The sequence below is a fragment of the Puccinia triticina genome, chromosome 11A (assembly GCF_026914185.1).
Source record: "Puccinia triticina chromosome 11A, complete sequence".
NCBI classification, from domain to species: domain Eukaryota; kingdom Fungi; phylum Basidiomycota; class Pucciniomycetes; order Pucciniales; family Pucciniaceae; genus Puccinia; species Puccinia triticina.
Genome location: NC_070568.1, coordinates 6,389,542 through 6,404,837, shown reverse-complemented (window position 1 = coordinate 6,404,837; position 15,296 = coordinate 6,389,542). Strand labels below are relative to the sequence as shown.

The following is a 15,296-nucleotide window of genomic DNA, read 5'->3' as shown; positions in this document are numbered from 1 at the left end:
TATTACCGGTTATGATACAGGGCAGATTGTTGCTGTTTTTGTTAAATAGGCCAGGACTTGACATTGTATAAGATTTGATTCCCTGTTCACAACACCTGTGGTTGTCATATTTCACGTGGCGCAGCCACGATTTCCCTAGTCTTAAATGAAAGTTAAGGAGGAGGGAAAAGACACTTTGAATAGTTCACATCTAGTCTACCACCAGTTTCTCTCAAAAAGTCTTGTGTCACTTTCTCTGTACTTCACTCACAAGCATATAAACTGTCAGAAAAGAAATGGCTCCACCAGGACTTGAACCTGGTTTGGGCTAACTCTAGGTGCCTGCTTTACCACCAAGCTATGAAACCTAAGTTGCCAGATTTATAATCTAACATCCTCCTGGAATCTGGATGCTCTAAGGCTCTCCTAGACCCGCTGGTGTGCTCATTCCTCTGCAGGTATGCTGGCTCATTGAGACCAAACTGTAAATCTGAAAGAACTCAAAGGGCTAAGAGATTACAATTTGGATCTACTTTGCACAGCAGTAAAAAAACTCTTCACACACAGAATTGACCGTCTCTTGACGTTGAGGCCTGCTGTGCACGCAAGCTGGCAATTACTTTGCGCACAGTGTTCTCCCCCAAAAGAAGGAGAGGGTTATTTGGGATTTTTTTTTCAATAAATCAAAAGAGAGATTCTTAATTATCCCCTCCTAAAATTTTCAGAGTGTTTGGAGGCATTGTTGTGATGCAAAAAAAAATCATAATATTAATCAAAAAAAAAGCACCCGCTACCCCAATAGCCCACCCCAGGGACTTTTCACCTGCTCAAACTTAAGGGGTTGGGTACCAAGCCCCTCAAAAAGAAAGTTCAAGGGGCAGCAGCTCCTGGCCCGGCTATCCCCCATCTGCAGTGCCAATGGCTGGCACAGGCCATTGAGCAGAGTTGCACACTCCCCTGATGACCGGTCAGAACATGTGTGCATGTGGCAACACTGGGTCAATATGATACCAATAACGGTAACGTAACAATATTGTATTGATTTTCGGCGCGTTACCGGTACCGTTACCAGTAACGGCAGTGCGTTACCGATATTAGATTTAGATTATTAATTCTATTTGCCGCCGTTACAATATTGCTGCTGATATAATTATGTCAATATCGCGCTGGTATCATGTTTTTTTTTGGCTTTTTTAGCCTTTTTTGGCTGGAAAAAAACCGTTATTGCGTTATTGGCGTTACCATACCGGTAACAATCTTACAAGGATTGACTCGTTTCGATACGCGCAAGGCGCAAAAAAAATCGTTACCGTTGACAGTAACGGCAAAAAAGGTAACGCGGCGATGTTACAATATGAAAAAACCCCGAATATTTTAACAAATCGTATTGACCCAGTGTTGCATGTGGCACAAATTTCCGGTCATCAAGGGGATTATGTACTCCTCTCAATGGCCACTCTGTCCCAGTCATTGAGTGGACCACATACTTCCCTCAATGACCGGGTCTGTTCCGGTCATCAAGGGGAATGTTCAATCCTCTCAACAACCGGAGAAATTGGGTCACTGAGGGGAGTGTGTACTCCTCAAAATGGTCAGAACAGGGTGTCCATCGAGAGGAGTACATCCTTCCCTCAATGACCAAGTACATTCCGGTCATTGAGGGAAGTTTTCACTCCTCTTGACAACCGGAGCAACCAGGTCACCAAAAGGAGTACATACTCCTCTCGAGAATGCCCGGGATGTTCTGGTCATCAAGAGGAGTACACACTCCCCTCAATGACCAAATTGCTCTGGTTGTTAATAGGAGTGAACATTCCCCTTGATGACCAGAACGGGCCCGGTCATTGAGAGGAGTACATACTCCCCTCAATGACCCAATGGCTCCAGTCATTGAGAGGAGTGAACACTCCCCTCAATGACCAGAACAGACCCGGTCATTGAGGGAAGTATGTACTCCTCTCAATGACCGGCACGGACCCGGTCATCAGGGGAGTGTGTAACTCCGCTTGATGGCCTGTGCCGGCCATCAGCATGGTGGCTGGGGGATAGCCAGGCCCGGAGCTGCTGCCCCTCAAACTTTCTTTACAAGGGGCTGGGTACCCAACCACTGAAGTCTTAGCAGGTGAAAAGTCCCTGGGGTAGGCTATTGGGGTAGCGGGTGCCTTTTTTGGATTAATATTATGATTTTTTTACATGACAAGGACACCTCCAAAAAATCCAATATTTTTTGGAGAGGGCAGTTAAGACCCCCTCTTTTGATCCATCAAAAAAAAAATTGGGAAAAATCCCCTCCTCCTTTTGGGGGAAGTCGCTGTGCGCAAAGTAGTTCTCCCCTTGCGCACACAGTGGGCTCAATGTTGGGGGACGGTCAATTCTGTGGGCAAAGAGTTTTTTGCTGCTGCGCAAAGTAGTTCCATTACAATTAGACACAAGAATGAAACTCAATACAAGACAGAAAAATATTAAAGTGAAGAGACCCAAGAGCAGAACAACTAGCCGCTGTCAAAATAAAAGTGTGACACCTGATAAGAAGTGGCACCCGCCTCCTTTCTAGATAACTCTGGTTTTGTATGGTTACTGGCGCTGGGTTTCCTCATCATACATATCTCTTCAGCTCTCTGTGAAGAGCCTGATATAATCTGTCTAGTCTACGTAAGATTCAGACACTCCGCTCACACACAGTAAAACTCTGCAAGTAATTAGTAAGAAGTTGGGTGGTAAAAACTTTCTGTAGTGTAATAATACACACAAGTCCAGTAAGTATAGCAGTAACTACAGTAATACCATAAAAGTGAGTAGTAACTAGAATGATAGAAATCCCATTCAAAAAGTGAGAGAAAGGCCGCCCCAAAAGTCCCTATTCCTCCACACCCTCCACCTGCATAAATCCACTTCCAGCTGGTGTTGCCTGCATCCTTCCTTTCCTGCAATCACCAAAACTCTGTATGCATTGCTTCCCAGCCTAGTTCCTCTCCAAAGCATGTTCTCTCGCACCCTCTGACTAGCCTCCAACCCCAGTCTCTACCTGGCACTTCCGCCCCAACATCATCCGCTTTGATGCTGTCCGCTTCTGCTGCCCCAGTTCACCTGGGGCCAGTCCCGCCAAATTCCTACTCCAACTGTTCTGCTAAGTCCACGCGTCCAAAGCATGGCTGGAAACCCGTTTCCCTTGCACCTGTGCCAAGTCCCTGTTCCCGCATCTTGACCCATTTGCCAACTTTCCATGTGCTTTTTTAAGTGGTACATTCAAGGTTTCCCTCAGCCTACATATGGGACACATAAGCACACCTTCTTATTGTCCCTTTGGATATGTAGACTGAGAATTTCCTTAGCTGCCCCACTACATTTCCGCTTGTGCTGGGGTGAGCGGACATTCTACACTGCTTGCTTATATAAATCACCACACCGCTATCAACTTAATAAGAATAAAGAGGAATTTCCCTTATGGGATTAAAGAAGAAGTTTTCTTCTGTTTTTCAGATAGCAAAAATATGAGGAGAAAAATCCTTGTTAGCTCTTGCTCTACAATGCTTTAGGAGTTCAAGATCATTTCTTTATCTTACTTAGATAGAGCCTTTGGCTCCTATTTAGCCTTGGCAAAACAGCTAAGAGTCACACAATGTTATTTGTTTGGATTAAAATTGAGACAATTCTTCAGCCTATTGATGTTATCTGTTTGGATTAACATTGAGACAATTCTTCAGCCTATTGTTTCTTTTGCTAGAGTAGTAAAATTGCTTACTCACCTTTTTCTGTTTCTTCTCTTAGAGTAGATTTGTTGGTTTTTTTGGTCTTTTCCTGTGCGTCTTTGACTGCAGGAAGGGAATGAAGCTTTTAGAAAATCATCTTTACTGTCTATTTAGAGGATACGCCGCTCACCTTTGGTGTTAGCTGAGATTCTCTCTGCTAGAGGTATCTGACCGGAATTCTTGCAGCTTGTGGATGCAGAAACTGTATTCATCATTTAGATGCAATCAGTATTTTCATCCCTGAGGCACTGCTTTGGACTGCGGAATAAGGTTTGCTTTGCTTACCGTTTTCTGCAGCTGGTTGAGCTCCCAACACCCTCCTCAATTTATGAGGACAATGTTTTTCACCTTGGCTAGTAATCTCACATAAACCCACATAAAAAATATCTTATTGTAAAAAATTATTTCCATAATCCAAATCAAGACTGTTGTAAACCACTTCAACTCCATTTCCCATACCAATTCTGCTGCATTCAAGATTGATCTAGGTCTGATAAGAGACTGCTACACATAGTTTTCACTATCATTATTTTGCCACAACAATATCAAAATGAATTTGGTGTGATAACTCTTGTGTAGTATCATAGAGGGGCAGGTCTTTCAAATCCCTGTAACAGTTTTAATAGCTTCCTACATACTTGAAATATTATAACTGGCATCCTTGCAGAACTGCCACCTGTCCAAAAGGAGTTCTCACAATGCTCAACAGGGAGTGTTCCAGAAGACTCAAGACTGGATTGGAGATCCTCTGCAGAGCCGCATTGGTCAACCCAACCTGAGCACTTGCAGCCTCACCCCAAGAAACTCCACATTGGTCCTTTTCCCCACAAAATATCCACAAATCTCAGAGGAGGTTGAACATGGGTCCAAAACAACTTTTCAAAAAATGTAGAAGTTGTTCTGATTGCCAAGAAACACACAAAGGTGGACAGCTTACTTTATTTTTTCAAAAGTTATTCATGAAGGTTTTAAAATGGGCTTTAAAGTTTTTTAAACTCTGTTGTGAACCCCCCTAATCCTTACATCACAATCTGTGTTGGATTAGGGGGTTCACAATTGAATTTTACTAAACTTTGTAGGCAAATTTAAGGCCTTTATGAACAAAATTTTAAAATTTTGGGAAAATGCACAGTCGCAGGTGATACAGATCAGTCAGTGCAACTTGTCAACTTTTTAAAAAAAAAATCATCAACACCTTAAAATGTGTCCCAAAGTTTTGTAAATTTCAATTAGGGGGGTTCACAATAGGATAAAAATAAAACTTTAGAGCTAATTTTAAGGCCTTTATGAACAACTTTTCAAAAAATAAAGACTTTGCTCTGATTCTCAGGGGATACCCAGTCCTGTACACCTTGCCAGATTGTTAAAAATTTGTTGATAAAGACCTTCAAATTGACTCTAAATTTTTACTTTTATCCTATCGTGAACCTCCCTATTGTGAACCCCCTATTAAAAAAGGTAAGAATGAAACTATTTATCTATCTGTAGGATTATCCTCTATTGTATTATAATATGTACTGAGAAAAAGTATAAGGATGTTGATGGTTACTATAAACAGATTATTGGATATCAGTTGTGAGTTGGGAGTACGGGATAAATGAAGGGTTTTTTGCTAATTTCCTGTTTAATTAAGAAAAACAAAAGAAAGGGAGAACGGACGAACAAAAGCAACAATCTATACCTAAGCAATACTGACTATAAATGCAAACGATAAAGAGACAGGTGAAAAAAAGAAAACTTAAAGAGACTGAGGCTGTTGATCGACGTCGAGGATTCGACGATACTTCAACTTGCGCAACTTGAGGACTTTTTCGGTGAGGGAGATGAAGTCTTTGAGGACGACGATGAGAGCGCCCGCGAGAGTATTTCTCCACCAAACCGGGTCGTCCTCGCCAGCCGAGTCGAGATAGTCGGCCATTCTGAACCCGGAGAGGATCGAGGGCAGTTTGAGTGGAAAGGAGTCGGATCTCGGCTGGTCTCCAAAGAGCTCGAGACGGGTCAGTCTGTAAACGACATGGCCGAGCGAGTTCTTCAGCGTCGATAGGAACGAGGAGGTCGGTCTGCCCGAGTTGGACAGTTGTTGATGGCCGAGCAGTGACGCGGAGATTTTCAAACCCAACAGAGTCCTCAACCACGGCCGGTTCCTCGATAGCACGAGCAGGAGGGTCCCCACAAGCGAAGCTGCACCAGGGAGGATCAACGCTTCCATGCCGACCCTAATCACGGTTCGAAGACTGGTATAGTCTAGTACCACCTCCGCCCCAGGTGGTTCTTGCCTGTCCGGCTCTTCGTCCTCTTCGGCCTGCTCTAGATCTGCTTGGTCCTCGTTCTCCCCCGCCGCTTGGTTTGCTTCGTTCGGTTCTGCCCCGGCCATCGCTTGGGCTTGTGCGGCCATACCAGGTCCGACACCGGGTGGGTATTGGTATGGCATCCCTAGACACTCTCGTCTGAGGATCAGGTTACTCAGCCGGCCCCAGAAGAAGCCCCAGCCGATCCTCATCCAGGGGATCAAGCACAACGTCAGCCCGGGCTCGGGCGGGAAGAGCTCGAGTCTCAGCAGGTTCGGCTCGATCATATGATGGGCGCCGGTGAACTCGCTGTCGAGGGCGAGCGGGGGCAAGGTGGAGAGCATGAAGGAGATTGGGAGGAAGGGCAGGACGGAGTCGAGCTGCCTCGTCCGGCTGAGAATGAGGATCGGGCCGACCAGACTGAGCTGGATGAACTTGAGGAAGTTCAGTCCTCCTCCGTGGCGACCAGCCGAGACCCAGCGATTCCATCTGATTGGACCCAAGAAACACCTCGAGGCCCATAGGCCGTAGGAGGATGCGCTGACACCGATGCCGAGCACAACACAGCCGAGGGCAGACCAGCTCATACCAGAGCTGTACGGCCGCTTGAGCCGATGGAGCAAGGATAGCAGTGGCGAAGGTGGTTGGACGATCTGGTAAATAGATGCGCATTGGGGACATTTGACGGGCGTCGAAAGCGGGGATGAAATCGAGGCGGGAGCGGGGTGAGTTAGTTGGTAAGTGGTAATCCAGGTAAGCAAACACTATTAAATCACAAGGTAAAAAACAAACGATCAGTTCCTTTTTCGCCCCAAACGAACAGCGGCAAGGATCTAGAAGCACGCTCACATTTTCGTGAGCTACTAATGAGCATCGACAGGCCTTAACCCACCTCTGCTTCTTCCTGTTCGATCGTGCCTGCCTTCCACCCTGCAAGTTTTCAGCCTCCTGTTCATCCTCGTCGTCGTCGTAACAGATCCAACATTTTCTGGCTTCCTTTTTCTGGGGCTGATTTTCAGCAGGTTTGAAGGTGGCTAGTTGGATTTCAGAGTAGTTTCTTGGTCGGGGCAAGGTCGTATTAGACTTCCGATCGTTGTCGGTCGGGCGGTGTTTGGCGCTGGTTGTCGATCCATGGAACATCAGCCCAGCGTTTGATGGTGGTGCTACGTCTCCTGGTAGTGGTTTTTCGATGGGCTCGGCTGAGGTTGTTGGTCGTGGTGCTCGTTGGAGATGGCTGTCGGTGGTGGATCGATGGGGGAAGTCATCAGGGAATCCGGCGAGCTGGCTGGTTGGCTTGCTGCTGGTCTCTTCCTCCCCTGCTTCGTTTGGCTCGTCGACGGTCTTGCCAGGGTGGCTGAGGTTGAGTGGGTTGGTGTTCATGCTGGGGTGTGGTTCTTTCGACGAGCGATGGTCAACAGCCAGCAGCTGCCGAACTTGGTTAAGCTCGAGCAGCTGCCACCACCCACTTCCTTGGACCCCGGACGCCCCGCACCAGCATCGGACGCCACGGTGTCCGCGAGGAACCACCCCGAACTCATATGGATAACACAAGCGCCTCCACTGGAGACTTATGCGGGGTTTCGGTCATTTTAGGACTGTGCAATGATGGCCAAAAACACCATTTCCGACAAATGTTAGTATAGCTCCACAACCTCAAAAGATCCCACCATGTTTTTTTTGATAATCTGAAAGCCCTACACGATTCCTAATTTTTGATGCACTCAGCTAATCATAGGTCCTCCTGCCTCACTCATAAGAGCATCTTGAAGATGGTATGTGGCAAAAGCCCATTGTACTGCCAAGGGAGTTGTATCAACCCAGGGCCACTACGCCAAACTAATGGCAGCGTGTGCTATCTGCTGGGTTAGTGTTGTGTAGTTTTGTGGCACAATGCCGTAGCGGTAACGCTTGCTATGGCCCGCTACGCTACGCTAGTGCGCGCTAACAGCGCCATCAGCTATTTTAGCAGGAAAATAGCAGTGATAGCGCTGATAGTGCCAATAGTTGCTTCTTGTTCCCATGAAGCCCAATAGCGGTAGTGGGCAATCACAGACTGCTAACAGAAAACCCCATTGATTGTAGCTCCACTAAGCTATGCTAAAATACTGACTGAAATTAGTTTAGCATCCCACTGTTGGTTGTATCAGTTACAAACCCCCGCAATAAGGTTCACCAGGGGCAACCCAGACCAATATTATATTGGTGGGGCCCACCAATGCATTATCCCTTTGTTGTAATGTATTGGTGGGCCCCGCCAACATAACGGCCCACACATTGGCGTGTGGTGCACCTAGAGTAGGGGTGACACTGTAAACCCTAGTCCTGACTGCCTGGCACACTCCCCAAAAACAGAATACATATTCTGTCCAAACCCCAACAGTCCCTCAAGGTCATTGGGATCAATTATTTGCATGCTGTGAATGGATGGCTTGATCCTGGACAGCCCAGAGAACTTATTGACAGTATCTTCATGATCATTGTAATTTGTAGTTGTTAGATACATATTATAACTCCTCTATCATAGAGCTAGGATGCATGAGGATACACTTCTGATCTCTCTCTACATTCAAAGATCAAGAACCCCCAAGCCAGATCAATCTCTCCTCCGTGCCATACTGTCAAGACCATAACAGCTTCTTTCAATGAGTGGTTAAACATGAGGCTTTCTAGAGATAATATTCTTGGATGTATAGGTTACACATGTTGTAATTGGAACATCTGCACATCTGGACATCTGGTAAGAAAGGGCAGTTTCAACAAATTTAATGAGGGAATTGAATCGTGAACACATGGATTTATTGATATTGGTGAATACTTCCTTCAACATGCATAGTCAATGCACTTTTCTGCCGCGAACCAAAAAAAAAAAAAAACCCTACACGCGTCAACACCCCAAAAACCCACCAACCCCCTACTAACATCAGAAAATTTCTTTCCCCCCCCCCCCCCCATCCCCTTGTGCAGCTCATGCTTCCCACTCACCGCCCCCCCGACCCCATTCGACTGTCCGGCGCGCCTCTCGCGGACCACTCGGACATGATGGAAGATTTGGAGGCCCGCCTTCCTCCCCGCCCAATCAACATGCCCCCCGCGTCTAGTCTTCACATCTTGCTTACCAAGACGTTTGGCGTACGTGACGAAAATGGCTCGGTCACGCTCGATGCCAGACTCGCGGACTTGGTGCTGGAACTCTCGGAGAATAACGAACGATTGGAGTCCACCGTCGACCAGCTCAACGCCAAGGTCGATGCCAAGATTGACCCTATCATGAAGAAGATGGCCGAGTTTGAAAAGCTCTTCAAGACTGGTCCCAAGCCGGCGGCTCCTGTGGCCAAATCTTTTGCGTCTGCGGCCTCCGCAGGCCTTACTGGTTCAATCCACGCGCCAAACACGCGTCCTCCACCCGCCCAGACCATTGCCTCACTCAAGCCGAAACGGGTAATCATACACTTGAATCCGGCGAACACCACCCTCAAGGACGTGCCCAAGTGCGCGCTAGTCCAGAGAGCCAATGAGGCGCTAGTCAAACTCGATGCCAAAGTCGATGGAGAATACGCGGCCATTCGCGGCGCCAGCATGCTGCCGTCAGGGGATGTGTCGTTCTACACCAACAACCAAGCCCACCAAAAGTGGCTGATGACCAACAAACACAAGTGGTCGAAGGAAGTGCATTTGGACTTAGAGGCCACCCCGAGTACATACTCTGTGATGGCGCACGGTGTCCCTAAATCTTTCAACATCAGTAACCCGGCCAATGTGAGCTTGCTCGCCTCCAAGAACAGCTTCCAAGCTTCGGACCTGTCGCGTGTTTGATGGATGGGTTCCAATGAACTGTCGGCCAAGAAGGCAGGGTCCATTGTCCTGTCGTTCGTCAACAAGGATCTGGCCCGCCGCGTTGAGCAGTCGGGTATCTTTTTGAATTTCGATTTCCACCGAACTGAACGTTTCAAGCCCCGACCTCCTCAGTGCTTCAAATGCTTGCGAATGGGACACTTCGGCAAGTGGTGCCGTGAAGATGCCCGCTGCGCAAAATGCGCGGGCAAACACCCAACAAATGAGTGCCCCGACGGCATCGGAGGAGTCAAGACCTGTGTGCTTTGCACTGCCGGCCTCAAGAACAAGATCGTTGGCGTCACCGGCGTTGATCATACTCCCTTCAGCTTAACTTGTCCCTATAAGAAGGGATGGTTCGACAAAAAACCCCTACCTTCTCAATGATATATACAACCAACGTAACTCGCGACTACACTCAACACCAACCGCAGCATCCCTCTCAAGTCTCCCCGCCAGATTCTCCTTCTCACATCGCCTCCGCCAATGCCCTTCTTCATGACTTCAACGCTTCTTCCCCCTCTCAAAACATCAACCCCGACGCCTTCTCTCTGCTCAATTTGAATTGCCACGTCTCACAATCAGTCACGCTAAGTCTTTTGAACTTGTCTTTTTCTTTTGATGTTTTACTGCTTCAGGAACCTTGGATCAACTCATTTGATCTCTGCCCGCCTCAACATGCAGCTTGGCGCTCATATGTCGCTTATGAACATGTGCCCAGGTGCTGGAACGAAAGACATAAGACTGTTATCTATATACAGCGGTCGATCCCCTCGGAGTCAATAAGGCTACTCGAGGGGGGTTCCCAGACTTTTGTCGGGGTGGAAGTGAAACATCCCTCCGGGAAGGTCTTTCGGCTCCTGAACATATATAACCCTCCGTCATCCTTTTCCGCAATCCCCGAGTTGAAGAACTGGCTGACAAAATTTTATTCTCGACAACAGGCAATGATTATCGCAATGGATGCCAACCTGCATCATCGGCATTGGAACCCTCCAGGAGTCCGGAAAGTCGAGCCAGAGGCCCGAGATCTGCTAAGTTCACTTTTGCATTTTGGTTTTCGTCTTGCATCGCCAAGACACATCCCCACTTTCTTTTCATCCAAGGGTAAGGGATCCACAATTGACTTGATTTGGGCAAACTTTTTAGGTTCCAAGCTGGTTGCCTCGACGGCTATCTCAAGTGAGAACTTTGGGTCCGATCACCAGGCGATACAGATCCAGCTCACAATGAGGCGACCATCTCCATCCTACCACTGGAGGCTCCCGAAGTGGTCGGAGTTGGATAACGGGAAGATTGATCTCATTACTGCTAAGTTATCGTCCTTTGCCTCTGAGACCCCAGAGGACCCAGACACACACGCCGAGAAACTAACACTGTGTTTGAAACAGGCCCAGGAGCAGCTCGGGCGCAGGGTCCAGTCCAATAAGGCCAAGGCGAAGGTTTGGTGGTGTTGCGAAACCTTGGACCCGGTCCTTCGGACTCGCAACCGGGCACGGAAGTGGATGCTATTGGCTAAGTCCCCTGTATAGAACAAAAAGGCGCAGAGGGTCTTTTGGAGACCAACGGAGTGTGAGAAGAGCACACAAGTTTGGATGACGAGACCACCGAGAGCACACCTTTTGGAGACCAACGGAGTGTGAGAAGAGCACACGAGTTTGGATGACGAGACCACCGAGAGCACACCTGATTGTGCGGAGACAAGAGTTGAGACAGAGATGAAAACTGAATGAATATTTCATGAACATGAGAATGAGATGAAAGACAAAGAAGTTTGAATGAAACCTTTTGGAGACCAACGGAGTGTGAGAAGAGCACACGAGTTTGGATGACGAGACCACCGAGAGCACACCTGATTGTGCGGAGACAAGAGTTGAGACAGAGATGAAAACTGAATGAAGAAAAGAGAAACAGGATCCGATACAAAGGAGACTATTTAACAACAACATTTAGGTTTCATTAGGTTTCAACTATATCTATCACTACACAACCGGTTGAAGAGTATGCTAATAACGAGATATTTCAATACCCTCCCTTGCTCAAAACCTGTTGATGTTCACCTTGATGAGCAAGTCAACGTGTTTCTTCTTTGCGAGAGCCTTGGTGAGAAAGTCAGCCAGTTGGTCGTTGGTTCCGACGTAATGCGTCGCAGCACGTCCTTCTGCAATGAATTCCCGGATCCAGTGATACTTGATGGGGATGTGTTTGGTCCTTTGTTGAAACATTGGATTATTGGCAAGTGCGATGGCTGATTGGTTATTGACGAGCAGTGAGATTTTACCCGTGAGTTGAACATTAAGAGAGTCCAGAAGTGTGAGAAGCCACTTGGCCTCCTGACCAGCTTCAAAGAGCGAAATGTATTTGGCTTCGGTCGTTGAGACCGCAACTACTGATTGCTTGTGAGAGTGCCAAGAGATAACGGAGTCTTTAAATGTTGTAATGTAGCCGGAGTAAGAGTGACGATCCTTGACATCATTGGCCCAGTCAGCATCAGAGTACACCTTGACTTGGTTGGTTTGTGACCGTCCATCAAGGAGTATTCCGTGATTTCGAGTGCCTGAGAGATAACGGAGAAGGTGGATTATTGCCCGCCAGTGAGTGATGCCAGGCGATTCAAGATGCTGGGACAACTGCGAAATGGTGAAGGCAATGTCAGGACGAGTGCAAACTGCCAGATACATAAGCATCCCAACAGATTGACGATAGTTGGCGCCAATCCGTTCGAACTGCTGGCGTTCAAAGAGGGATGACCGAGTGAGTTGAGTATTGGAAATCATCGGAGTCGAGACTGGTCTGACATCTAGCATGTTGTGATCGGCAAGAATTTTAGCTAGGTATGCTTCTTGCGAGAGGTACAACTGTCTGTTGTCAATGCAAGCTACTTTAACTCCGAGAAGATGGTTTAATTCCCCGATGTCATCCATTTTGAAGCGAGCGGAAATGAGATTCTTGAACCTTTCAACGTCTGGACTAACAATGACCATGTCATCCACATAGACATGTACAAAACACACCCACGACGGCGAGTTGCTGATGAACAGGCAGGGATCAGCCGGAGACGGTTGGAAATTGATAGACTTAAAAAAACTTGCCAATGCTGAATACCACACCCGCGGAGCTTGACGGAGGCCATAGATGGCTTTCTTGAGCCGGAGACAATGACCAGCAGGCACTGAGAGACCCGCCGGGGGACGCAGATAGACTTCCTCTTCCAGTTCACCATTCAAGAATGCGTTCTTCGCATCCATCTGATGTATCTGATATCCGCGAGATAACCCAACAGTGACAACTGTACAAAGAGCAGCAAACCGACCTGTCGGGGCATAGGTGTGAAGAATGTCCTCGACTGCCTGGAGAGAGCCTTGTGCACATAAACGGGCCTTGAATTTGCAAACCAAACCATCTGAGTCGAGCTTTTTACAAAAGACCCAGATTGTGCCGAGGAGTTGATGATCTCTAGGTATTTGAACAATTTCCCATACGCCCAAGTCTGCCATCGCCGACAGTTCAAGATCAATTGCAGCCCGCCACTTCTTGGACTCTCCAGAGGCCATTGCCTGATTGTACGTTTGAGGTACTCCGACGGACACGTAAGCAACCGAGTGAATGTCGAAGTCAGAGTCGAGGTTATCCAGCATGAAGCCATCAAAACGATCCAGAATACACATGTTGGCTCTTCGACGATGTTCGAGGATGTTTGATGTGTCGATCGAAGATGAGATGTTGTTAGGAGCCTTGTCCGGCGCAAGAATGATGTCCCAGCCGGGCTTGGATTTGGGTCAAACTTCAATGACCGCAGGATCTTGTGCCACGGGAGCAGGTTGCTGCCCAGCTTGCCGTTCAACTAGATTCTGTGGATCAAAATCATCAGAGTTTGACTCTGACCGATTTTCTTCTTGAGATTCATCTGATTGAGGCACCAGAGGAGATTGTTCAAGCTCCTCAAACTCGGTGGGGTCCGGAGGATTGACAAATCCGGAGGTATCAGCTGAGGAAAAAAGAGAGACTCCTGGGAAGTCTGCTTCGTCAAAAGAGACATCATGGCAGCGCTCAACCTTTCCTCCCGGAAGAAGAATGCGCCAGTTATGCATTCCCAGCTGATACCCGACCAAGAGACCTCGTCTAGCCGTATCACCAAACTTTCCATTCCTGAGCTTCTTTGGAATGTTGACATAAGCCTTGCAACCGAATGGACGAAGCCTTGAGACGTCAAATGATGAGTCAAACCAGAGCTCGTGAGGAGTCTTCCATTTAAGCTTGCGAGTGGGAGTGATATTTTCAAGAAACACCGCTGTGGAGACAGCCTCGCCCCAGTATTCAGCAGGAAGTTTCGCTTGCTTGAGTAATGCTCGGGCTTTCTCACTGGTTGTTCGGTTTCCTCTTTCAGCGACCGCATTCTGCTGAGGAGTGTAAGGTGCTTTGACGTGAATGGTGACTCCCTTCGACTTGAGAAACTCGGTAAATTCATTAGAATTGAACTCCCCTCCGCCATCAAATATGATATTCTTAATTGGACGACCATGAAGAGTTGTAACGTTATTGTAGTATTCCACAAATTTTGAGAATGTATCCGACTTGGCAGAGATAATGAAAACATGACGGTAGCGAGTAAACCAATTGGTAATTTTGAAGTAATAAGAGCCTCCGCCAAAAGAAGAAGGGGTGATTTTTCCACTGAGGTCCATGTAGACCGATTCAAGTGGATGAGACGCTTCAGGAAGATGAGATGGAAAGACAAGACAATGGGATTTTGACATTGAGCAGGAGTCGCATTTAATTTTTGGAACTGAAATGCCAAACATTTGTCTTAGTGCCTCGTTGCTGCAGTGGCCGGCGCGTCTGTGAAGTAGATCGACGTCAGTGACCGTTGAAGCTAGCGCCATCGCCGGAGAGGACTGACCTTAAGAAGTTGTATTCAATTGACCCATGCACGTACCGCCAACAATGAGGGTCTTGAAAATGACTTCTCCTTTGCGAATTATGACGAAAGTCGATGAGCTTGTTCTTTTCAATTCACAACCACGTTCAAGGAGTCGTCCAAGACTGATGAGAGTGGCACTCAAGCCCGGAACGTGCAGCGATTTCAAAGGAATGATTGTTTTGTTTTCAGCAATTACATTGACAAAGCCGCTACCTCGGACCTCTAGCGTGTGTCCGTCGGCCAATTCAACACGGCTTGATTTTTGCCGATAGTCTTTGAAGATTGACTTGTTGGTGAACATATGGTGAGATGCACCGCTATCTAGATAGCACATGTTTGGAGTCTTCAGTGCTGCGAATGCTTTGATGGTGCATCGGAGCCCATTTCCGGTGGATTGAGATTCACCGCTATTGGAGTCGTTCGCTTGAGCGGTGTGTGCGTTCTTTGAAGATGACTTGGTAAGTTGCCAGCATTCTTTTTCAGAATGACCTGATTTGGGGTTGTGCTTGCCCCCGGAGCAAATTTCTC

The 15,296-nt window shown here is 47.4% G+C and overlaps 1 protein-coding gene across 1 annotated transcript; it reads right to left on the bottom strand.

Annotated features, from left to right (window-relative positions):
• Positions 1–5,466: 5,466 nt before the first annotated feature.
• On the bottom strand, positions 5,467–7,281 carry PtA15_11A649 (uncharacterized protein; the record flags this gene model as incomplete). Its single annotated transcript, XM_053161579.1, has 3 exons — positions 5,467–6,780; positions 6,866–7,133; positions 7,184–7,281. 3 exons carry the CDS (start codon positions 7,279–7,281, stop codon positions 5,467–5,469), a joined length of 1,680 nt encoding a protein of 559 aa, XP_053025512.1.
• Positions 7,282–15,296: the final 8,015 nt, after the last annotated feature.